The 26,557-nt window shown below is 43.6% G+C and overlaps 1 protein-coding gene across 1 annotated transcript in view; it reads left to right on the top strand.

Annotated features, from left to right (window-relative positions):
* The window catches only part of Fam102b (family with sequence similarity 102 member B), a 51,834-nt gene extending 27,166 nt beyond the window's left edge, over window positions 1–24,668 (top strand). The window contains exons 3-11 of the mRNA XM_031375220.1: window positions 382–411; window positions 5,097–5,213; window positions 9,541–9,587; window positions 12,551–12,654; window positions 17,310–17,405; window positions 18,214–18,421; window positions 18,514–18,641; window positions 19,424–19,493; window positions 23,776–24,668. Of these exons, the coding sequence (XP_031231080.1) occupies window positions 382–411; window positions 5,097–5,213; window positions 9,541–9,587; window positions 12,551–12,654; window positions 17,310–17,405; window positions 18,214–18,421; window positions 18,514–18,641; window positions 19,424–19,493; window positions 23,776–23,818 (843 nt within the window). The 3' untranslated portion in view covers window positions 23,819–24,668. The remainder of the gene's footprint in view (window positions 1–381; window positions 412–5,096; window positions 5,214–9,540; window positions 9,588–12,550; window positions 12,655–17,309; window positions 17,406–18,213; window positions 18,422–18,513; window positions 18,642–19,423; window positions 19,494–23,775) is intronic.
* The last annotated feature ends 1,889 nt before the right edge of the window (window positions 24,669–26,557 follow it).

Raw genomic sequence — 26,557 nt, 5'->3', positions numbered from 1 at the left:
AGCGTACTAGGCATTGTACTAAGTGCTGCACAATTGGCTCTCACAGCCGTGTGGGATCCCAAATGCAAACATGTGGCCTACTGTCCCAATATCCAGGAAGCTGAGGTGAGTCACTTGAGGTCCAGGAGCTCAAGGTCAGTCTGTGCAAACATAGAGGCTTAATATCAAAAACCAAATAAATAGATAAAGTTGCAAGCAAAGGGAAAATTTTGGTCATTTTTAAGATGTTATTATTGATTTGAATAGTCGGGTTGAAGATCATTCTTATGTATATTGTCTGTGAGGTTTACTACCATATGCTTAGGACTTGTTTGACACACATTTAGTCTTAAATCCTTCATCACATAATGTCCTTCCTTATAGTGTTTTCTGTATTTGCAGGAATTGAAAGGTGGGAAAGCTTATGCAAAGGTAAGTAAATGTTCTTTAACTTTCTTTGTAGTTCATGATGTTGTTATTGCAGCTGTAGGCTTTCAATTGTTACTCCAGCTTGGTTCACTTTAAGTACTGCAGACCGGAGATTGAATAATTGGATCTAACATAGTATTAGAATATTCTTTCTGGGGCCAGAGAAATGGCTCAGTGGCTAGGAAAACTGCCAGTTCTCCAAAGGACCCAGGTTGGTTCTGTTCCCAGGACCCAAATGTGACTAGAACTCTCTCTGTAATTCCAGTTCCAGAGGCCCCAACCCCTCTTCAGGCCCTGCATGCACATAGCACCCAGACATACATGCAGGCAAAATACCCATACACATAATAAAATTAAATGCATCTTTTGTAAAAAAGAAAAAAAAAAGACTATTCTGGGAGCTTATTGTAGGCTGTTACCCTTTAGGATTAAGCTCCCTACTAGAGAATGTTCTCTGGTTTTCTTGAAGTTATAGATTACTGATGGACACAGAATAATTAGATATAAGATATTGCTGCTGCAGGATCGGTTAATCCACTGACTAAAGACCATGGTCAGGGATCCGTTATCCCCTTCCCTCAGCGATAACCTTAATCTTGATTACAATACCTCAACATCAGATGTCTAGTTGCTCAAATTTTTTTAACATAATTCATATGCACAAAAACCTAGCTGGTCTCTGCACATTATTTCTGTTGAATAAGTAAACATTTCCTAGATGCTCTTAGAGGACTCTACCATATGTTTTAGAGTATAACTGGACCTTATGCCCACCCCTAACCATCTGTGGCCATACAAATGGATTGCTATTGTTAAATTAGACTAACCATAATGTAGCAATGATAGGAGAATGGGTCTATAATTACAAAGATTGAATCCCTAGGGAAAAGTGGATTAGCAGGACACAGAGCATTAGGCAGGAAGATAAGCAAGGTCTACCGTTGCTGGTAACTGTTCATGAATTTATTTTCTCTTCTAAGAGCTCTTAAGACAATATTCTCTCACCTTTTATGAGACCATTGCCTTAGACTATGCCTGCGTTATTTTCTATTGGCAGCCCCTGTTGGCCACCTGCTTAGTCTGGTCTCTGTTGTCTAACTCCATCTTCCTTAGTCCTGCCAGTGTGATCTTTCTAAAATTAAAACGTGATTATATCATTCCCCACTTTTAGTTTCTCAGTAGTTATTCATTGACTATAAAGGAAATTGGAAATTCTATAAGCTGATAAATAAGATCCATTGTGGTTTGCGGATCCTTCCTGCCACCTCAGCTCTTCTACCTGCCGCCTGTGCCCTCTGTCTCTCCTCTCCCGCCCCTCATCCTTAGGAGGCATCTTGCCATCGTATGCTTCTGAGAGTATCTATCTGTGCTATTTTAGCTTCTTTGCCTTGTGACTTGACACCATGCATGTCTTCCTCCCTCCCTTTATCCTGTCAACTCATGTATCATTAAAGATCCAGCTTAGTCATACCTTCCCACTGAGAACTTCTCTTCTCTTGTAAGTATGTCTTCCTTTACCACATTACTTATCAGACAGCACCGCAGGAATTTGCTTTCTGTTTTCCCATACTAAACTATGAAAGTAAGAATAAAGGACTCAAGGATAGCTCAGGGCACAGCATGAGCTAGGTCCTGGATTCCATCCCTAGCAGCAAAAACATGGGGAAAACATTCTACATTCCCAATTTATGCCTAATGTTACCTGAAATACGAATGTTAACAATTATTTTCTGAATCAGTTATTGTCTATCACAAATGTAGTATATATACATGATGTATTTATGAGACATACACGGAACACGTGTATAGATAAATATTCATATGACAATTATATTATTGAGGAAGCCAAAGAAAATCAAAACAAAAAATCCTCTGGCAGATTGCTATAATGTGTGTAATGTGAGTTTTTTTGAAGACAGAATATTTTCCTTTTACCTCACTGTTCTCCTAGGTCTAGATAAGAGTCTGGCACATAAAAGGTACATTGGCGTGTTGCTTTCGTAAAAGCAACTGTCTTGTGTGGGTTTTGCCACTATACTGAAGTACAACAGAAGAGGTCACTTAAACAAAATACATTTGGTTCTCACCATTCTAGATGCTGAAGAGTCTAAGGTCAAAATGCCGGCAGATCCCAGGTCTCTGGAGAACCTGCTTCCTGGTTTGCAGATGATTAGCTTCTCAGTGTGTCACCATGTGACAGATTGCAGAGAGAGAATACAAGTTCTCTCCTCTGCTTAAAGCACATTCATCCAGGCCTTAGGGTAGAGGTAGAATACAAACTGAGGCTTATGCAAGGCCCTGGCTTTGATCCCTAGCACCAAAAGTGGAGGGATGCATTAATCCATCCATGAGGGCTTCCATCTCATGGCCTGATTACCTCCCAAAGCCTCCACCAGTCCGTACATCCTACTGAGGGTTCAGCTTTCAACATAGGAATTCTGGAGAAACAGAAGCATGTGATCCATAGCAGAGATCCTTAGTGACCATAGAAAATCAGTATTGGAATGGTAGATGGTAAGTTGATGGGCAGCTAGCCTTTATTTAAGACTCCTTTATTAGCATCAGAACCTTCATGTGAATAGAACTGGAAAGTATTAGATTGTCTAAGAGAGTAAGTTCAAGAGCATTAATGGCATTGAGTTGACTTTGACACATTATAGCCAGCAGAGCTAAGGGGTGAGGGGGGGAAGGGGGAAGTTAATTTGTCCAGGTGGTCAGAGACAACATAGACAACTCTTTCAAGAAGGGTTATTTCTTGTAGGTTTTCTTTGCTTTCGTTTCAATGGAGGATGAACCAAAAAGTGACCCAGTAATCCAGAGAGATGTGAGACAAGTCTCAGTTTGTTTCTTATGATAGGAGAGGACCCAGCATGTTTGTGTGCTGGTGGGAGTGGTCTAGTGGAGAGAGGTAAATTAGAGTGCCAGAGAGCAGGGGAAAAGACAGAATAAACATAGTAGGTAAGAGGCCTCAGGAGCACTGCCACGTCATCCATAGCATCTGAGTGGGAAGGCAGCGGAGGCCCAGGTGCAGGCCAGCGAGTGACTGTGGCTGACAGAATGAGCTCCTGGAAGGATGATAAGTGCTCTCAGTCACCCTTAGCTTCTGAGTCAAATAGGTATCAAGGCCAGCCCCGGGGACAAGAGCAGGAAGAAGCGCTGGAGCTCTAAAGGGGAGAGACGTAGGAAATAGTACATGCTGGTAATAGATGATCAAGTAAGTCACGTGTGTCTTCACATGTTCACACACATGTTGCTTTGCATGGACCTACCCTGGCCTTTTCTCTTATGTTGCTTCACTAAAAGGCAGAAAGACCGAACTAACCACGTGAAAGTTAGGCAGCTTTTACCTGTGTCTTGAAGCATGTGTTGGGGGCTTACAAGGCTTATGACTCCCTAGGCTCTTACTCTTAACTCTTTGTATACCAGTTCAAAACCAGTGAACTAGTGCTCCAGTGTGCAACGAAGGCCATCCCCTTGCATGACCCTGAAGTGGGTCTGGGGAGATGGCTCATGGGGAAAGTTCTTGCCACACAAGTTTAAGAACTAGAGTCTAGAGCCCTGAAATCAAGCACTGTAGCACACAGCTGTGCTACAGTGAGATGGGAAGTGGAGACAGGAGGATCCCGGCAGGCTAGCTAGCCTGGCAGGCACAGCGCAGTGGCAAACGCAAAGAGACTCTGCCTCAGACAGGTGGTGGAAGGTAAAGACCAAAGCCTGAGGTTGTCCCCTGACCTCTGTACATTTTCTGTTGGATATGTGTACCTACACAGACACATATGTATACATACGTTAGACACACAGAAATCCCTGACACAAACAACCTCAGCAATGTTTGAAACATCTGGTGTAGTTTACTGCATGCGTGTAGAGATATGCTGAGTTCACATTTTGTTCATCAAAATTGTATACACTTAGTCATGTAGAAGTAGACTGCTAAGATAACAATGATACAGGGGTACATTTGAGTCTGGGTTAAGCAACGTCAGAGGGAAAACTGGAGCAAGCTTTGATAATGGCTGAAGATGGCATTTCTGGATAGGGATGTGGAGGCAGACAAGTTTAGACTGAACTGGGTAGCAGCAGATAGGATAGAGATGGGACAGGACTGTGAACTTGGGAAGAAAAACCTGCCATAGAGAGACTCAGCTTAAGATTGTTAGCAAGGCCAAAGTGGAAAAGGTGTCCTCACTGAAGAAGAGACGAACATCACTGGAGTCCTCTCATGAGCGTGTGGACAATGAGAACTTAACCTGTACCCTGTGGCCACAGGCCCCAGTGGTTAACCCAGAATAGAGTAGGATCCAGGGCGGAGAGCTGAGAGTTTGTGGGTAGCTGCACGTGAGCATAGCATCTCCTACAGTGTGGCATGAGTCGGTGCTCCTTGAGTGAGCCTGCTTGTCTGACAGGCCTTAGTTGGACTATCACAGTTAAACATTTGTTTTCGTGTGTACAGAAATGTCTTTAGCACAGCATATCAAATCCATGGTAAAAGATGGGTAGAATAGGGAGCAGATTTTTATTAAAAAGCAAGTATATGAAGGACCTGTATGAAGGAAATGATAAAGCAAGTAGCAGTAAAAGATCAAGAACTGAAAGGTCTGAGAAAACTCAGGCTGGATGTCTATTTTAAGGAGGTAGGCTAGAGCATCCTAGATAGTCTATTAATATGATTCTCTTTCTTTTCATAGCTGGGCTTTGCAGATCTAAACCTGGCAGAGTTTGCTGGATCAGGAAATACCACCCGCCGCTGTTTACTGGAAGGCTACGATACCAAAAATACAAGACAGGACAATTCCATCCTTAAAGTAAGCACTCTTCTTCAAGATGTACATGCCGGTAAAAGAGACCTCATGGCTCACACTAAACACAGGCATCTGCTGTTGTTGATATGATGGGAGTCCATCCGGAGGTCATAAGCCACCATCACACCACTAGGGAAAGACCCTTCCACACCATGGAAGCAGTGAAAAGAAATCACTCTCTTTATGGTCCAGTGTGTTTCTCATTGGTGCTGTGAACAAATAAATAACACCACCACTGCAACAGAAGTGCTCGCTGAGAAGAAACACGATGATTAAACACGTGGCTTAAAGTTCATATAGCTATCAGGGCCAGAAAGACAGCTTAGTAGTTAAAGACTTTTACCACACAGCCATGAAGAGTTAAGTTCAGACCCAGTGCATACAAGAAGGCAGGGGTGATGCCTTGGTCATGCTTGTCATCACATGCTATGGGGGGCAGAGACAGAAAGGATGGTAGTGCTCGTTGGTCATCAGCATAGCTGTGAAATGCATGCTCCGGGTTCAGGGAAAGAGACCTTGTCACAAAAGAATAAGGCTGAAAGTGACAGGAGGAATTCTCATGCACTCCTGTGGGCTTTGTGTATGCATAGGCTTGTGTACTTACACAAACATTGCCCCCATCACACACACACACACACACACACACACACACACGACACTTCTCAAGAGAACTTCCAAAGAAGCTGTGACACATTGATAGGTCACTGGGTTCCCTTGTAACTAGTGAAAATGACAGGCAACCTCACTCATGGGCTCTACTTCTCCAGGTCTCATCAGGGGCTGTGTATTCAGATAATCAGAATGGGCCTTCCATGAGGTCGATGCAAGTATTACATGAGATCCATTGGGAAATTATTCAGAGAGTAGCTTGTACCTATGAGAATTCTTTTTACTATATTTTGCTGCATTGTTAAGTTACCTAACGAGAAGAAAGATAACTGGGTAAAAACCAAATGGTTCTAATTCCAAAGTTGGTATAGTGAAGAATTGCTTTATACTTATAGTTTAAGCTGTTTTCGGTGAACTTTTAACTTTGGCAATATAGAAATTCATGAACTGGTTCTCATAGGTAGTCCTCCCTTGCACACAGAATCGACTTTAAGAAATGCAGGGTGGACAGTTGATATGGAGAAGAAAATGATTTAAAAAAAAAAAAAAGATGAGGAACTGTCAGTTATGGTGGCATCCCCCTATAATTCCAGTACTCTGGAGGCGGAGACAGGGAAGACCAGGGGCTCAAGGCCAGCCTGAGATACATGAGACCCTGTCTCAAAAACCAAGGTTGGGAAAGAGGAAGTTAGAAAAGCACCATGTTATGAACTCAGAGTCCATTTGATTTTGTTGATTTAGACCTCTGAAAATATCTCAGGGCACTTGCACATACCACCGTAAGCTTGACAGGTCTAGATGGACGGGGAACAGTTTTTATCCCTAATTTCTAATGGAGGTGAGACCCAGGTGGTAAGGTGTCTTCTGTAAGAGAAGCAGTTAGGGGCTGAAGAGATGGCTCAGTGGTTAAGAGCACTGACTGCTCTTCCATAGGTCCTGAGTTCAGTTCCCAGAAACCACATGGTAGTAATGGGATCTGATGTCCTCTTCTGGTGCGTCTGAAGACAGCTAGTTATGTGTGTCGGAAAACATCTACTTATATACATCAAATAAATAAATCAGTAGAGAAGCAGTTAGTGAGAGAGGTGAGCTCAGCAGGCAGATCTGCTCTTTGGTGGCTCTTTCCCATTCCCGTGCCCTCCAATCCCTGTTCTCAGAACCCACTGACTACACTGTTTGTTCTAAATGACCCCAAACAAGTTACTAAAACCCAGCCTTCTCATACATGCCTCACATTAAAAAAACCATATAGCCCACCGAGTGATGGTGGTGTACGCCTTTAATCCCAGCACTTGGGAGGCAGAGGCAGGTGGATCTCTGTGAGTTTGAGACCAGCCTGGTCTATGTATGGAGGTCCAGGATAGCCAGGGTTACATAGCAAAACCCTGTCTGGAATAAAAAAAAAAATCACATAACTCCTCTCTGAATCTCCTGTTTTCAGGGTGTGTGTGTGTGTGTGTGTGTGTGTGTGTGTGTGTGTGTCCTCTTCTATGTGACAAGTGCTTTAACCACCCAGTCATCTCCACACTGAAATTGCTGCCTAGTTTTAGGCAGGTTCCCCTGTCCTACCACCATCTCCTATGTACCCAGCCCTCCTGGTCTACTCGCACAGCTGGTATTTCCAACCCTACCCCTTTCTCATGATCTGCCAACCCCTTAATGGCTTCCACTTCCCCCATCTGTAGCTCAGAGTGCACAGTTCATGATTATCCCTACTTAAACTATCACTCTGGGTTCCTTTCCCTTAGCTGCTCCTGAGTGTCACCAACTCTACTTGGTTTGACTGCACGTCCTCCCTGAGTCTGTGTCCTGCTGCTGCACATTGCTGGAGGACACACGGCCGAGTGGGCATCACCTCCAGCTGGCACCAGTACTCTGCCCAATTAGATAATTCTCCTTCCTGCCTTTTTCCCCAGTGTATTTTCATTCCCCGTGTTTTAGCTCCGCTCAGCTCCTCCTTTATTGAAAAGATGGAGTTCATTAAATGTGTATCCCCTCGTCATCCTAACATAGAGCTTACTCTTCTATTTGTCTGTCCACTCTATAACAGTACATGACCATTGCCTTGCCTGTGGTTATGATGTCTGACACGACCCTCTTCCTGTTAGACATCAGTCCTCTTGGGCTCTAGAATCCACACAAGGCATAATCAAGAGTTTTCTTTTCTCCTTGGCTCATCTGTTCTATTAGTCATCTGGCCCTTTACTGAACCTTCCTTGTCAACATACAAAGAGAGAGTTGACGACGTGTACCGCATCTTAAGAACGTGTACCGCATCTTAAGAACGAACCTCAGCCTCCCACCTCCCAGCGCCCTCCCACTTCTCGGATCTGACTCCCCATACAATTTCTTTCATCCTAAGACATTCAGATAGACACAATGTTGTCCTGGGGAGTTGGAAAACAGAATGAAGGACCGTATGAAAGAAGAGGCAATAAGAAAGCCAGAACAACAGGATAGGTCTGAGACTTAAGGACAAAATCAAAATAAGAAAGGGACAATAGTGGATGTCCTGGGGTAAAGAGGTGTGAATGAAATGAGGTTGTAGAAGACACATGTCAACCATTAGCTGGAAAGCATGCAGTAGTCTCTGTGTCCTGGGTATCTTTAAGACTATGGCCTCAGTATGTGTGGTCCTGGGTTCTGCCCTGTGCCAGTTCTGTGATTCATAAAATATCCCCTCATCCCTGTGGTCTCAAAAAGACAACGTTACTTTCTCATAAGCTTGTTGAAGATGAAATGAGATGAAGTGTATAAAACACAAAGTTTATACCTGGAATATTAATTCCCCACTCAAGCCAAGTGTGAATGTGCATGTGTGTAACCCCAGCACTCTGGAGGCTGAGGCATGAGGATCATAAGTTTGAGACTATCCTTGGCTACCTAGCAAGTTCAAGGGTAGCCTGGAATAACGAGACACTCTCAAAGACCCAAACCCAAATAAATTCTCAAGTCATTATCCTTGTGAACACCATCATCACTATCATCACTCCCATTAGAATGTGAATTTGGGGCTGGGAATACCGTCTGGTTGGTAGAATGTTTGCCTAGCATGCAAGAAGCCCTGGGCTCCATCCCCACCACCATATAAACTAGGTGTGGTTGGGGCACGCCTGGGATGGAGGCAGCACCAGGATGGAGGAAAAGGAGTTCAAGGCTACCCTCTGATGCATACTGAGTCCAAGGCCAGACTCGCTCAGAATAAATAAGATCATCCTGTGGTTGATTCATAAAAGTTACTCAGCAACCAGGGAACATCAACATCCCAAAAGGAAACAGCAAGGCTTTAGTTCCAGCCCATGGCTGGTGCAAAGGCCAGATGCTCTGCCCCCTTAGAGCCTGGAGCAGCTATCCCATGGAGCCTCATCCTGTGGAGCTGGAGGGCCTGCTTATCCCCACAGGAATCTGGAGTAAACACAGACAACCCAGACACAGCCACATGTTAAAGAGGGATTACTACTAGAGAAGTGCTTTTCATCCTTACATGTTCAACAAGATTTTTAGAATCACAAGGTTTTGGACACCAAAGGTAATTTTTAATCCACCTCTACATAAAGCAGTAATTGAATTCTGAGTACACCCTCATTACACATTTATTTCATTTAATGCTTTCTGAATAGAAAACGTTAGACTAGGTGTTGTGGGAGAAACACCTATTAGCAGAAGCTGGCTTCTGGAGAAGGCTTCTGTTAACTGTGACATTTGTTGCTCTTTTGTTTAGGTTTTGATCAGTATGCAGCTGATGTCCGGTGACCCGTGTTTTAAAACGTAAGTTGATAACCAGTAAGTGGGCTGTTTTGTCTGAAAGTGTGATACAAATTGAAGCACTTTTGTAGGTAAATGGTTCCTTTCATGGTAGACTGGCCTAAACTTCATAGAAGTGACTGTCCCCTGGTATCAAGTAAGCCACTCTCGAAATGATGCAAATTAAGAGATCTTTCCCCATCTTTGGGGTTTCAGGTTTAAGGTGGAATTAGACAAACGACAGTTTTAATTTGCTTTCTCTTTTCTTACTTCTTCAACAAACGCCCGGTAGGTGCCTTACTGCATGTGGGACTGCATTCTAACCTGCAGTAAGCAAAAGAGACTGCATTTCTCCCATGTTAGAGTTTATACTCAAAGAAGGAAAGAACCAAGTAGCAATAAGCAGAGAAAGAATCCATAGATGCTCTGGTCGGGGGGTGCTTTATGGAGTATCGGGGAGGCCTTCCTGGATGAGATGACATTTAAGTAGAAACTTGAAGGAGGTGGGAAGCAAGGCACACAGATATTTGGGGAAAGAGTATTCAAAGTGGAGGAAATATGGACAAAAGCCTTGAGGGGGTTCTGTATCCAGCATGCTCGAGTAACTGCCTGGAGACCAATATATCTAGAGCAGAGGGAGCAAAGAGCTTGGTAACAGGAGATGAGGTCAGATGGTCATCTTGTGAGCCACTCAGATGGCCCCACTTACCTTCTGAATAAGGTAAAAAGCTGCAGAGGCTTCAGGTGAGAAAGATTGCCCTTGTTTATGAGGCAAAAAAGAAAAGAGACCGTGTGAGGGAGCCGTGGAACGATGGTGGAAGAGGTAGATTGTGTGACCGACTCATTAGTTAATGTTTTCTCTCCTGAGAAGCCCCAGGAGGAACAACTCAGAGCTCAGACATAAGACACAGTAAGACCCACATCTAAAAAAGGAATCTGTAAAACATCCTGGTGTGATCCTTATCTTACATAGGAGGAAGCTAAGGCAGGGCCATTATCTTGGCCAAGAATGTCTGTGTGGAACCAACTGTACATAACTACTGGTGAGATGCACGTCCCACTCTGCTGGACGCCTGGGAGATGTGCACACAGCACACAATGTTACAGGGGTAGAGAGCGGAGAGCCGCAGCTCACCACTGACCCTTGAAAGCCAGAAAGTCCTTCCTGAGGGGGCAGCACTGGGCTGAGCTGTGATGATGATTAAGAATGTCCTAAGTGTAGAAGGTGAGGAGGGACATCCCAAGAAGAAAAATCAGTTTGCACACACACCAGACATTGTAATGGGTGCACAGAATATTTGTAGGATATAATGTCATTTTAGGAGGTCACTTTTCACAGAGTCTGAACATTGCTATAAAACTAAAATAATTCCCATTTCTTTAATCTATAACCATTCTATATTAAGGGAACCTGACAAAGAATATAAAACATTTTTTGAACAAAAGAAGTACTAGAACTGAGCCAACATGCTGAAACTGTGTTGCCCCGGGCAACAGAACTGCAGCAGCCTAGCTAAGATTTCAGATTCTGAGTCTGCTGTACTAACAGTCCCCCGTGGTCAGCTTGCTCTGCCTGAATGCTAGTCACCTGACCCAGAGCACTCAGCAGAAATGACTCCTGGGTTTTTGAGATAGCAGGACAGGAAAGCCAAATGTAAGGGAGTGTTAGATGTGTTATGGCTATAATCACCTATAGAAGGGAAGACAACTGACAATTAAGAATTGAGGTGGGCTGGAGAGATGGCTCAGTGGTTAAGAGCACTGACTGCTCTTCCGAAGGTCCAGAGTTCAAATCCCGGCAACTACATGGTGGCTCACAACCATCCGTAATGAGATCTGACGCCCCCTTCTGGTGTGTCTGAAGACAGCTACAGTGTACTTATATTAATTAAATGAATAAATAAATTAATTAATTAAGTGAGGCATGCAGGCACAGTAAAGTCACTAGTGATTTATGACTGTTATTAAAAGCCCCATTCTTTGTATGAATCATATATATATGTATATACACATATATCCATCCCTGTGAAATATTCAATGGATTTTTTAACCGAGTTTTTTTTTATGTTATTTAAACATATAACTTGGCAGGGCATGGTAGCATAAGCCTATATGTAGTCCTAGCACTCAGAAAACTGAGGCAGGAGGATTTTCGTAAATTCAAAGCTAGTCTGAGCTGTATACAGGTTACCAAGCCAGCCAGGACTACCAAGCAAGTTTATGCCCTCTCCCCTAGAACCCCTAAAATATTACAACAAAAATTAAAATACAGTTATTGGTAATTAAAGAGGTTGGTCCAAATCAGATTATGAAGAGCTGTGGGTGTCGTCCTTGGAGCTTGAGCTTTGATCCAAAGGCGCTCTTGAAGGATTTGCCTTGGCCTTCAGATGGACTCATGGACCCCATGTTGGTATCCAGCTTACTACATGTCCTAGGATAACCTGGTCCTCCTGCCTCAACCTCCTAAGTGCTGAGTACAGGACTGTGATACCACATTGGGTTCTCCCTCTGCAGAATGCCATGAGACAATACTCTTTCTATTCCCAGTATTTCATTGTATAAGAACCTTTTCCCACAGGGCAGGAGGGATGGCTCAGTGATTAAGAGCACTTGCTGCCCTTTGCAGAGGACCTGGGTGGGTTCCCAGCACCTATGTCAAGTGGCTTCCAGTCATCACTAACTCTAGCTCCAGAGGATCCAGCACCCTCTTTTGATCTCTGTAGGCACCTGCATATGTGTGTACATACACATAAATAAAAATAGTATCTTTATATAAAAATCTTTCCCACGTGTATTATTCAGGTTTTAAGATTCTAAAGTATACTTATATTTAATGTTTTTTTTTTTTATTTCATCCTCAAAAGGATAATGCTAATAAAGAACTTACTAAGGCCAGATGCTGACCACACAATGAGTCTCTAACAGTAGTTCAAACCTTCAGGCTCACACATGGTTCAAGATCTGATCCTTAGACTATCTATTTACAGGCCTCCTTCCACATCCATGTCAATACCAATCGCTGGAGAGTCTGAGTCTCTGGAAGAGGATAGGAAAGGTGGCGAGACCCTCAAAGTGCATCTTGGAATAGCAGGTATGGGAACATAGCTTCCTGATCTTTCAATGTCTGAAAAACAGTACTAGTTTATTTCCGAAGAGAGTCTAAACCCTGAGGGGCTGGAAGATTGCTCTAGTGTATGTCAGGGTGCCTGCTGCCAAGTCTGGTGATGCCAACTCAGTTCTTGGACTGAGTTCAGTTTAAGAACAGGACTGTTCACTCCCTTAGGTAATCTAACATTTTTCAGTTCTATTCACCTGTCAGCTCTGCCAGTCTGGGGCTTGGTAGATGCAAGTTGGTGCCTTGAAACTTTATCATGGTTTCAAGGTGCATGGTACTTAGCACAACTTTAAGATCTATTTCTCGATGATGGTGCACACCTTTAATCCCAGCCCTCGGGAGACAGAGGCAGCCAAATCTCTGTGAGTTCAAGGCCAACCTGGTTTACAAAGTGAGATCCACTTCCCTAGACAAACTTCCAACTGAGGCAGAATCTATTGTAGTTGCTAAATGCAGAGTAGGCAAGATGCCACCCCAGGTGCAGGAAAAGGATATGGGAGCAGAATGTATTGTTGGAAAGAGATGAAAGAAAAGTGAAGTGCTAGGATTAACATTTTCACTACCTTTTAAAATATGCAATGCTAAGGCTTCTTAGCATTGATTGCGAGTATATATTTCTTGATTTGAAATCGGCTGATCATATGGATCCTGTCAGTCTTTTCATTCACTCCTCCCTTCAGCGCTTAAACAATCCTGAGCTGTTGTCTACACTGAGAAAATATAAAGTAAGCCCTATTACCCTTACATCCTTCTCTAGCTTCTGAGGTCCCATAGAACCCAGCAGCCCAGTGTTGGGCAAGCAGACACACAGACGTGGAAAAGTATCACCAAGAGAATACGTATTTGATACATGCATCACCGTATATGTAGACAAACTTCTAGAACTTGAGACTGCTTGCATCTGTTTTCCTTTTCTTGTTGCTGTGACAAAAGAACCTGAAGGAGATTTGAGCTCATAGTTCCAGGGGTACAGCCTGTCCCTGTGGGGAAGCCACAGTGGGACGGGAGGCATCTGGTCACATTGCAGTCAGGAAACACAACGCTAAGTGCCGGTATTCAGCTGGTTCTTCCTTCAGCCCAGGACCTCGGCTCAGGAAACGGTTCTGCTCACACTCAGGATGTGTTTTCACTTCTCAGTTAAACCTCACAGGCAGGCTCAGTTAGGTGGCCCTTAGGTAAATCCCAGGCTAGTCAGACTTCCGGTGAGAGTTAACCATTGCACTGCCCATTGATTGTTAAACTCGTCTGCAGTCTGGTTTGTGTTCTGTCTTGATGTCTACGGTCACATGATGGCCAAAGCCTGTGGGCACTTCTGTTCTCATATGACTCAGCCACTAATTCTTTCTTGAAGCCTTTTCTTCCCTTGTCTCCTACCTTCATGACCTTTCCTCTTGTAGCTTCTTAGGGATTCCTTGAGCCAACAAGACAATCCGGCTGGTAAAGCCACTTGCTGCCACTTCTGAAGACATGAGTTCAATCTCCAGGACCCTCTAGCTAGTTAACTAGTTGTCATCTGGCCTCCACATGTATGCTGTATGGCACACACATGCACACGCACACACTCAAATAAATAAGTAAATAAATAACCATAGTGATTGTTTTAAAGCTAAGAATCTTTTGGTAATTGTTGGTAATTACTGTTGGTAAATGAGGGGAGGGAGAGAAAGTTTTATTCAGGAGCTGAGAAGGCTCAAGTAGATGGTCCTACACTTATGCACACAGGGGCATCACTAAGTGGGTTCCGTGCATTTAAGAACACAGCACATTAAATTAGTAGGGAAGAGAGAAAGTACGGGACGAATTGGAGAGGAGGGAATAGACAGTGAATTTGATTAAAACATGTCATTTGCATACCTGAAATTCTCAAATAATAACAAAAAATTAAAAAGAAACTTCCTTAAGGTCCTACAGCTGTCGCTGTGGGAGAGGGTACTCCGCTGTGTGCTTGAGGACCTGGCTTTAGTCCCAGTCCTTCAGAAACAGAAACCAAGGCTTCCCCTGTCTTTTTCAACCTCCTCTCCAGTGTTACTATTCCACAGGAGTTCAACCCCCTCTACTTAGTTTTCTGAGCAATATAATCTGCACCCCTGGATTTAACTGTCTCATAAATATAATTTCTTCATGTGAGTATGCATTAGATCCTTTCCATTCACAAATACGTGTTTGCAAATGTCTCGGGGAAGGTCTCCTTCATGTCACGTATCCTACAGAAGTCCACATGCTCATCTTTCTCCCTTTCTCTCAGTCATCTCCCCACTGCTCTGTATGCATTTGCTTCTCTATAAACAAGGCTTGTTGTGCCCCATGCCGTTCCCCACTCAGCCAGCTAAGAGAGTCCCACATTGGCAGATCCTGGGCTAGCCTCCTCTGCGAGGTCTCCTCCCATGTGATATCAGGTGCACTGGCCTTTGGGGTCCTTAGGACCTTCTTTTGGTTGATGCTGGGCACATGGTATTTTGTCTGCATATGTTTTGCCTCATACTTTGCAGTCCCAGTGTTTGTTTCCTCTACACCACAGACAACTGATTTGAGAAGAGCTTAATAAATTTTTATATAGAATATGTTTTGGAAACCAGATACAGATGGCTGAGATCTGAGCCAGACACTGGGGTAGACTTCTGGGTGTACAGGAATCTCTACAAACCATCACTTGGAGAGGGTTCCATTGGACCTGACCTTTGGGTTTAGGGCTGCTATAGAGATGAACACTTGGGACCCTTGCAGTCTACCCGGACATGTGAAAAGTCTTTGCAGTGGACCAGTAGTTTGCCTGTTAGACAGTATCTGCTGGTCCAACTGTGCAGCATCAGTGTGGTAACTGCCTCACTCAACTGCTTTCCTTCTGCTCCTACGTTAACAACGGTTCTTGTTTCCAAGTGTTTTACGCTAATACTGAACGCTCACAGTTCTGTCTTCTGTGGAGGTTGGCTGGTACTGCCAGTGCATAATTGCTATCTAGACTATGCACATGATCAGGGAGCTACTAGAAACAGTTTGCGGTCCCAAATAGTACCTCACAAACTAGATACTATCCCGTTTCTTTCGTCACTTTATTTTTCAAATTTTATTTATCTTATTTGTTAGTGTGTGATTGTTTTGCCTATGTACATATCTGTTCACCATGTGCATGCCTGTAGAGGCCAAAAGAGGGTGTTGGGTCCCCTGGAACTGGAGTAACAGCTGGTTGTGAGCTGCCATGTAGGTGCTGGGAACTGAACCCAAGTTCTCTGGAAGAGCAGCCAGTGCTCTAAACAGCTGCGTCATCATCTCCAGTCTTGTATTTGGTTTTTATAAGAACTTTCATCCTGGATACCCTGTGCTGTGTTGATGAAAGTTACAGTATTGACCCAGCACTAGGAAGACTGACATTATAGCAGTAAAGTACCTTTAATTCACTACTGTGATGAATTCTGAAGGCATAAGATCTCCTCCAACCACCAAAAAACAAACAGAACAACAATACCACTACACTGCCAGAGCATGGTGCTGTACACCTGCAACCCCAGCACTGTGGACAGCAAGAAAGGAGGTCAGGAGGTGAAAACTCTGCTGCTGACTGAGTTTAAGGGTAGCTGGGGTTATGAGACCCTGTCTTCTAGATAGGTAGGTAGGTAGATAGATAGATAGATAGATAGATAGATAGATAGAAAAATAGATGATATGAGACTATGTCTGACAGACAGATAGATAGATAGATAGATAGATAGATAGATAGATAGATAGATAGATAGAGAGACGATACGAGACTATGTCTGATAGATAGATGGATAGATAGATAGATAGATAGATAGATAGATAGATAGATAGATTAGATAGATTAGATAGATAGATTAGATATGAGACTGTCAGATAGGTAGGTAGGTAGGTAGGTAGATAGATAGATAGATAGATAGATAGATAGATAGATAGATAGATGGATGATACGAGACTATGTCTGATAGATAGATAGATAGATAGATAGATAGATAGATAGATAGATAGATAGACAGATAGATAGATAGATAGATAGATTAGATAGATTAGATAGATAGATTAGATATGAGACTGTCAGATAGATAGATAGGTAGGTAGGTAGATAGATAGATAGATAGATAGATAGATAGATAGATAGACAACACCAAAGTCCAGCATTTTCCTTAGAATTATAAGAATAAGCCTGACTTATTAGAGAAATGTTGAGGAAAAAGAACTAATGGTTTTAAGACAAACTGCTAGTAGACATGATGAGAGTACCCCAACTTCCCAATGAACTAAGATATTTAAGTATTTTTTAAAAGACTTATTTATTATTATACACAAGTACACTGTAACTGTCTTCAGACGTACCAGAACAGGGCATCAGATCTCATTACGGGTGGTTGTAAGCCACCATGTGGTTGCTGGGATTTGAACTCAGGACCTTCAGAAGAGCAGTCAGTGCTCTTACCCACTGAGCCATCTCACCAGCACTTAAGTATTCTTTCATTTCCTGCAATGTAGCTGTTTTCATTGTGCCAATTTGAAGGATTCTATCATGTTATCATTTATTTTTCTTGATTATGAATTTGTGAAGTAATAAAATCTGCAAGTTAGAATTGACGTTGGACATTGACTTGGTAGTGATAGTAACGTCGAGTCGTGACTTATTGCAGATCTTTCGGCAAAGAGTGCCTCTGTTCCAGATGAACTTGGTGCCTGGGGACACTCCAGAACATCAAGCTATGCGAGCCAACAGTCTAAAGTATCAGGTAGATGCCTGCAGTGGGTGCCTTATTCTTCTAAAGCAGTGGTTCTCAACCAATAGGTCATAACCCCTCTAGGGATCACATTAGCAGATATCCTGCATATCAGATATTTACATTAGGATCCATAACAATTGCAAAATTACACTTGTAACATAGCAATGAAATAATTTTATGATTGGGGATCACTACAGCATGAGGAATGGTATTAAAGGGTCACACCATTATAAAGGTTGAGAACTACTGCTCTAAAGAGATTTGAAGCCAGGTGTGATGACACACACCTGTTATCCTGGGGAAGCTAAGACAGAAGGATGACAAGTTCAAGGCCAGCTTCCACTTGCTGTATAGCAAGTGCCTGTCTCCAGACAAAATAAAATTCAATAATTCACTTGGAACTACTATAGTGGAGAGGTTATTGTTATGGGATAAAGAAATTATATCTCAGAGATGGTAGATGGCTCAGTAATATGTTTGCCATGCAAGCATGAGTTCAGTCACCAGCTTTTATTTACATAAAAGTCAGACATAGACAGTTCATACCTGCAACCTAAGGGCTGGGCAGACAAAGACAGAAGGATTTCAGGGACTCCTGTAGCCAAATCAGCAAGGTCAAGGCTCAGTGTCTCAAAGCACAAGGTGGCCAGTGACAGAGGAGAATACCAGATCAACAACTGTCCTCTGTACCCATCCACATGCACCCGCACACAGATGTGCGCACACCCCTATGAACACTCATACAGAAAGAAAAGGTTACATTGTAGTGTGTGTGATCATTGATAGTATATCCAAAGTGGTTTTTTTCCTCTGTCAGGGTATAGCACATGTCACTCCCGGTCATCCAGCTTCTCTGAGTTCTGCCACAGGAGAAATACCTCCGTGGGAAGCACGTCCACGGGGATTGAAAGCATTCTTGAGCCATGCGACGAAACTGAGCAGATCACAACAGAACCAAATCCAGACCCTCCTGCGGCCTCCGCTGTCGCGGCCAAGGAAGAAGAGGCTTCGGAGAAACTCGCCAGGTACCCTCCCACGTGATATCTTTCTGTTTCAAAGCATCTTTATTCTCATGGCATAGTATGAAAGGAGGAAACAGCTGTGGCTCTCTTCCCAGGTGCCCAGTGAAGCAGGACTCGGTCGAGTCTCAGCTGAAGCGGGTTGACGACACCAGAGTGGACGCTGATGACATTGTGGAGAAAATCCTACAGAGTCAGGACTTCAGCCTCGACTCCAGTGCAGAAGGTGCGCAGAGACCGGATGCGTACAGGCGCTGTGGCCCACCGCTGTGGGGCCGTGTGGCTGGGCTACTGCTGCAGACGTGTGAACTCAATTCCATGCCCACAAGAGCAATGGTAGTTCTTTAGCTTGTCTCTGACAAAGGCTGGTGATCCTGGAAAAGGAGCAAACTTTAGTGGAGGAGTCAACTGAAGGAGGTGTCGTTCAGTAGTACAGCAAGTCCCTAGAATGTACAAGGGCCTGGGTTCAATCCCTGGAAATGGTGTGGGTCCAGAGAAGCAGAGATCAGTTTTAAAGAAAGTTTTCCTGTCCACACACTTCATGAGTACTGGGTTCATGACCCGTGGGGTAGGGGTGGGGGTGTTGGGGGGGAGGCCGCTGGTGTGGTGGTCTTGAAACCAGTTGTGAATAGAATCGTGCAGTCTCTCCCAACAGTTTCCACAGAAACTGAAATTTTATCTGCCACCAGCTTGAAAGGTGCAATTACTCATGCTGGTGAGATTAGAGAACACTTAACAGTAGACCATTTTGTTGTGTAACTGGCTGGAAATAGAAATAATTAAACCCTCTGAAAATTTGTAGAAAGAGCTGTCATTACTGTCAAAAGGAAAAGAGTTTTGGGGGAGGTCAGTGAGAAAGAACCGTGAGTTAAGCTGGCTTTCCAATTGTCTCTCATAAAACTCTGACACACCTGATGAATGTAAAATGCGGGTTACTACCATATGCGTGTTATTTGAGAGTGGTCTGGTAACTGTGCGCTTAGCAAGCATTCCAATTATGTGTTGCAGAGGAAGGCCTGAGATTATTCGTGGGACCTGGGGGAAGTACAACCTTTGGCAGCCACCACCTTCCAAACAGGTATGTCATGCACCCGGCCACTCTGTGGAAACATGGGTGTCCCACTTCACAGGGAGAGGAAGTGTAGTGAGAAGGCTCACCTAGCAAAAGCAAAGCCTCACTTCCGTCAGAGAGACAGAAACAAGTGTGGCGGCTCCCTCCTATAACCCCAGTGACTGGGAAGGTAAGAGCAGGAAGTTCAGGAGTTCAGGGCTATCCTCGGCTACATAGACTGAAGAGTCTGAAGCTAGCCTGGGCTCTGAGAGGAAAAAAAATAAGTAAAGGATGAAGGTTGCAGTTTTCATTATGTTGAGGCTAAAATAGTACACACGCTGTACTTCCATGAGAGGAACTGGTTATGACTGGGATATTCTTTCCTTTCCTGGGTGTCTTCAACATTATATTTGATGTTAGTTTGTTACTTTATTTATATTTTTAGAATCTGTTGGACAAATAGAGCACTTGACAATTGGAACATAAAGAGAATTTTTAGAACAGAATGGTAGCCTAATATTTTAGACAGAGCAAAGCAGCCATTTCCAGCCAGTGGCCTTACTTCTGTGAGCCGCTGTGCACCCACTCAATAGCCGCTGTGCTATGAGCCTTTCTTGACCTTAGGGACATTTCTTTTTTTTTTTTTTCCAAACAAAAAGGATGTTTCCATTTCTGTTTTTAATCTTTATATAATTTGTATATATGGCTGTTTTAAAGGTTTTTTTTAAATATGTGTGTCTGTGTCAGTATGTACAGGGTGGGGTTGGTGGGGTGCACCCACAGAGGCCAGAAGAGAGAGCATTGGCTATCCTGGAGCAGAGTTACAGTTATAAATGCTGGAAACCAAACTCAGGTCCTCAGGAAAATTGGGAATGACTCTTAAACTCCTGAACCATCTCTCCAGTCCCTATCTAGATAGTTTTTAAATTTTTTCTTTCTTTGAGACAGAGTCACAATGTATAGCTCTGACTGGTCTGGAACTCTCTATGGAGACCAGGCTATCCTCAAACTCACAGAAACCCACCTGCCTCTGCCTCCTGAATGCTGGGACTAAAGGCATGTGCCAGCACACCAAACAAGATTTCCTCCTTGTTGCTGGTTTCTTAGAAGTTGGCACATGATATGAGCTGGGTGTGTTTCTCTGTCTTCATTCTGTTTGGGTTTCATTGAACTTCTTGGATCCCTGTACGTACACATTTCATCATATTTGAGAATTCTCCATCTGTTATTTCACACACACACATGCTTCCTTCCGGTATTCTCATGTTCGAATGTCAATTCTTATCTCCTATGAACTAAGATAAAGCACCACCAACAGACCAAAGTAATGGTTGGTGAACCAATGAACCGGTAAGCTTCCTGGGCTTACAAGAGCAAGGATCCCTCGAAACCAAGAAATCCTGCTCCGTCACAGTTGACAACCTCATAGAGGCCTAGCATCAGTTAGCCCTCCACCCCACCCCACCCCATATGCCCTAGCATCTTCCAAGAGCACATGCAGGATGGAATGGTGGGTGGAATCCCTGGTGAGAGTCTGGTAATCTTCCCTTCGTTCTTTCTACAAGTGGGAATTAAAAGCCCAACCCTATTTTGATTCTCATAGATCTTGCTGTCACTGTATTGGTTTATTTCACTGCCATGACTACAGATGAAGCTCAAGGGGTTTATCAATTCACCAACTATAGGAATGGGATAATCATGTTATACCTAGAGATAAAGATATATCATAAACACCTCAGAAAATGTCATTAAGGGGTAAGACCAGGCGTAGTAGTCTCCAGGATTATTAAACTTTATACACTCAGGGCAAAACAGCAGGTGTAGGGGGAGGGGCTTTCTGATACCTCAGCAAATGAGGAAATGGGTATCTGTGGATAACTTTTACAGACAGACCCTCACCTCCATGCAGATGAGGAGATGGGGACTGTGGATAACTTCTACAGTCAGACCCTCACCTCCATGTAGCACCAGTATTGAAGTTCCCCTGATCGCCCAGGATGCTTTGGGAAGGGATAGAACTATGACTCATTCAAAAACGTCAAGCTAGCTGCTATCTGAAAGACATAGTGAGACCCTTTATTCTGCCAGACCAAGAAACAGTAGCAGGCAGAAGCATGCTCCATCCCTGATGGCACAGAACCATGGTCCTGAGTGCATCAGTTATAATAGCTGCAGACGGTCTCCTGTTGATGAGACCATACTTAAGTAGGCTGTCTCAGAATGGCCTTATTCACAAAGCCTGCAAGTTATTTAGTATATTCCATCATTCTATTAGTATATTTCATTATTTCTTCTTTCTTTCCTTCTTTCTCTCTTTCTTTTTTGTTTCAATTTTTATCTTGCAAATTTGATTTTATTTTACTTTATTAGTCATTCCATTCATTTACATCTCAAATGATAGCCCCTTTCCTGGTTACCCCTCCACAACCTCCCCATCCCATCTGCCCTTTCCCCCCTCCCCTTTGCCTCTATGAGAGTACTCCCCCAACCCCTACCCACTCCCACCCCACTGCTCTAGCATCCCCCTATGCTGGAGCATCAAACTGACACAGAGCCAAGGGCCTCCCCTCCCACTGATGTCAGATAAGGCCATCCTCTGCTGCATATGTATCTGTATCTGGTCAGCTCATACCCAGCATATTACAGAACTGTGACACAGAAACCCAAGAATGCAATTGTGAGATTCCCAGAGGGACCCCCACACTCAAATCCCGGGACCAACGACCCCACACACCACCAAGACATGGACTTGATGCAATCTACAAAGAGGCTTTTTATTCCAGCTAGCTGGGGCGAGACTCATATCCCTCGAAGGGGTAGAGGAGTCTGGCCCAGAGCAAGGTCTTAGGCAGCTTTTTATTCCTGTGCAGTTGTGGGGGCAAAAGGGAAAACTGGAGTAAGGGGAAGGTACGGGGTGGTTTCTGATTGGTGCTGGCTCGTGCTAGGGTCCAGGCGTGGCCTAGCCACCTGGCAATTGTTTTGGGCCAGGTTGTTTCTGGGTTCTCGGGCCAGGTCATCTTGGTTCCCTTGTTTCTGGGTTCTGGGAGCTACTGGTCTCCCATTGTTTTTAGGTTCTGGGAGCTGGTCTCTCACTGAGTTTAACTAAAGGCTAAATTCCCACAGTACCATTTGAAAACTTAATCTTACACAATGGCCAGGTTGATTATTCAACTCTGTCCCCCAAACTTATGTACTACCATCTTATTCTTTCACTGGCCTGGACTGCTGGGGTAGCTGCCAACCCAGGAAGGATTTCTTATACACTAGAGAGATGGAAGTCAATATATCTCTTTGGATGTTATGTGGGAAAATTTAGTCCCATGGCCACGCCTATCCACAGGGGAGTTGAGAAGACAGTCTCCAGCAAGCTTCCCTGTCCCCAGCTCAATTATAAAAAAGAGAAGAGATTGAGGGAAGGGGCCAGCCAAGAGCACTTTCCCTTTTGATCTACGTCACACAGGTGTCATTTACAAGACTGGCCACATATAAAGGCATGTATTGACTAAAAGAAATCTTGAGCCCTGTCACCCATAATCCCAGCACTTGAGAGGTAGAGGCAGGAAGAGCTGGACCTCAAAACCAGAGAGGTGTAGACCAGCCTAGGCTACATGAAACTCTGTCTGAAAAAGAAGGAGAGACAGAAAGAAGAGGAGGAAGAGGGAAAAAGAGGAGAGAGAGTGGAAAGGGCTCTCCCCTTTCTAGAAAGATATATTAAGACCTACAGTATTATTGCTTAAGACTCATCATTCTCCAGGAAAACCCTGTGACACTGAGGTGACACACTGCACTGCACTGCACTGGCTGACACTGAGTTTAGGATTGGGTGGCTGTGGCACACACTTTTAAACCCAGGAAGCCAAGGGCAGACTGGTCTTCTAGGACAGCCAGAGCTACACAGAGAATCCATGTCTCAAAAAAGGGGAAAGGAGAGCTGGCAAGATGGCTCAGTGGGTAAGAGCACTGACTGCTCTTCCAAAGGTCCTGACTTCGGGTCCCCGCAACCACATGGTGGCTCACAAGCACTCTTAATGAGATTGGACGCCCTCTTCTGGTGTGTCTGATGACAGCTATAATGAATTACGCTGGAGCGAGCAGGGCTGGCAGAGGTCCTGAGTTCAATTCCCAGCAGCCACACACATGATGGCTCATGGCCATCTGTACAGCTACAGTGTACTCATACACATAGAATAAATCTTAAAAAAAAAAAGGAGGGGAGGAAACCAGCGGGCGTGCCTGGGAGGGGAGTTCTTCGGAGGGTGCCACCTCTACAGTTCAAGGTCTGAACGTTTTCCTCTCACTACCGTTTCAGGGTAGGATCTGGAGCCTATGAACAGGTTGTGATCAAACGCTAGAAGTGAAGCCAGCAGGCAGAAGCTGCCCTGTGCGGACAGCAGGTGTTTCAAGGTGTGTCACTCAAGCATGTAAGAAAAACCAGGAGCCTGTTTTCAAAGTGAAGCTCATCTGTGAAGAAGAAAGCTGAGCTGACTCCTTCTTAAAGCAGCCCTTGCCATCCTTTCCCACCTACTCACCCACTGGGCTAGCCTATGAACAGATGGGGGTGCTGGAGTTGGGGCAGTGAAGATCTGACCCGCATCAGTACCCAGAACCAAAGGGCTGCCTGTGCTTCTGAAGCACCCGGAGAAAACCCACACTGGATACATCTGAGGGTGATTTGAGTATTCCAGCGTAGATATCTAAGTTAGGGTTGTTCAACAGGTCTGGGCTCTGTTTTTAAATTTTACATTTAAGAGAGAGTACTTGAGGTCAGTTTAAACCCTACAAATTCTATCAAAATAGTTGTAATTCCTGTGAAGTAAATCTTCCATGTCCTGTTACCTACAGCATTGTACTACATGTATTAACTCCTTTAATGCAGTAATTGGCAGAAAGAGAGGGTGTTCATGCTTTGGGGAAATATTATGCTATAACTTAAACATTTTAAACACTTTATAATTCTGAGCGCTTCAGACTTAAGTCAAATGGCAAATGTGTCCAAGTCTGCGACAGATGGACGGAAGGAATGCCATGATGTGCAGCATCTGTTATTCCTGCCTTTAATATTAGGTGAGTTACAAAAGCCCCGGTGCCACAGTATAAGAGTCAAAGTAAGCATAACAAGCAGCATGTTGGACGACCATAGGCAAGCCACAAGAGGAGCTGTCTCACCATCCAGTCAGTGCTAAGGCTTGCTGGTCTGGCGGCCAGAACGGACGAAAAACTGTTAGCTGGTCAGAAAGATAGCATTCTATCACAGCCAGACTTCTGTGAACTGACACTTACCATGCTGTGCTAATGGGCAGACCTCTGAGCAGCTGAGTGGCGTCGATTTCACTGAGGCACCTTCCTATTTCAGCCTCTTTGACCAGAGTCTGTGTCTTTTTTACTGTGTCAGAATTTAGCTGTTTGAAGCCAGAGTAGACTATAACATACCTCTAAGACAGCCTTTAGGGTCCAGATACCTAGTGCGGATCCATGTTAACAGCACTGCACACAAGCTATAGTTTTTCTGGTCTCACTTGACAGCACCCATGTAGAAAGAGCTAAACTTCCCTTTGCTGAAGAGAAGCGTGAGGTTGTGCAGAGCCGTCAATGCCCGGGTCCTCGCCTTCGCAATCATGTCCGAGAAGATGATAAGTTAGTACAGAATTACTCTGGCCAGGGTACTTTTATGTTGACAAAATAGTGTTGCAATGTTTGAATATCTAGATTGGGAAGTTTGGAAAAACTGGAATTGTTTGTGTTAGAATTTTTATTTAATATCTCAAGAATGAAGTAGTCTACCTTAACCCAAACTATTTTTATAAACAGATTCTAATTTTTTTTTTAAAAAAAAAAAAGATGACACCCTGTTTTGGAATATTTTGAATACTAAGAGGAAGGATTATCTGAGTCAGATTAAGGCATACTTGGAGGGCAGGACACCGAGCTAACATCTTGAGCAGGTTATCCAAACAGGTAAGAACGTGCTGTCTGTTTCCAGGTGAGCAGATCCAGTGTATGTTACAACAAGATCAAAGTAAGTTTTAACTAGAGTTAATGGAGATATTATTTAAAGAGGTTTAGTCTGACAATTTTAAAGGCATGTTTTTCTATTTTTAAAATATAATTTCTAGGCTATATTTTTATTGGCGCTTCTGCAAATGATTTTGGATTCTAAAGACAGTAATAACACTAGGTTGTGGGTCTGATTCAGTAAGGCCGCTCATCAGACACATTCAGGTGCTACAGTCAGGGCAGAGCTTAGCCTTCGCCTGGCTGCCTTGGCGCTATATCTTACCACAGGATTAGGTCTCGGTATTTTAAATGGTACAGAAACTTTTTTTTTTTAGAGCAGTATAATGTGTGAGGCTGGGGAATATAGCTCAGTTGGTAGAGTATTTGCCTAGACTACACAAAGTCCTGGGTTTAATCCCCACCCAGTACATAAACCAGGCATGGTGGTATATGCCTATAATCCCAGCACTTGGGAGGTAGAGGCAAGAGGATCAGATGTTTAGGGTCATTCCTGGCTCCATAGGAAGCGAGGAGCTAAAGTAGGCTGTGGGATACTCTATCTCAAAAAGGAAAAACGAAAAATGTGAAGACATTTTGAAAAGTGTAAAAATTATGCTTTTTTATTTTAGCAGCTGATAATAATCTTGATTCATATATTGTTAAGTATTATAAAAAATTCACTTAATAACTAGAAACATGGAGTTGGAAGGGGAAAGAATAGCTGTGACTCTCAAGTCAGCTGAAGTCTGGATTCTCCTCCCCTAGTGTTTGAGGGCATATTCTGCATTCATATTTCAATACAGTCCTATCAGAATGTGAAGTGTTGCCAGAGTGTCTGCATTTCTGTTCTTTCTGCATGGCATATAGTGCCCAGGCTCTCTGCCACAAAGCTATTTTGAAAGCTGTTTGCTAAGTACCAAGTCTACTTTTAACTCTGCTTTGAGTTTAGAGAACAATAGACTTGGAAAAGTGGGCTCTTAACAAATTAATTTTTTTTAATATTTAGTTCAGATTTTAAACAGACCAATCTTGGAGAAATTTTTAGCTGTGAGTTGTTTTCTACTTCTGTCCTAGAAGACAGACAGACAGACAACACC

Source organism: Mastomys coucha, unplaced genomic scaffold (genome assembly GCF_008632895.1).
Source record: "Mastomys coucha isolate ucsf_1 unplaced genomic scaffold, UCSF_Mcou_1 pScaffold16, whole genome shotgun sequence".
In the NCBI taxonomy this organism is placed as follows: Eukaryota; Metazoa; Chordata; class Mammalia; order Rodentia; family Muridae; genus Mastomys; species Mastomys coucha.
Note: the sequence above shows the minus strand (reverse complement) of the source record. Positions and strands in the feature narration are given on the sequence as shown.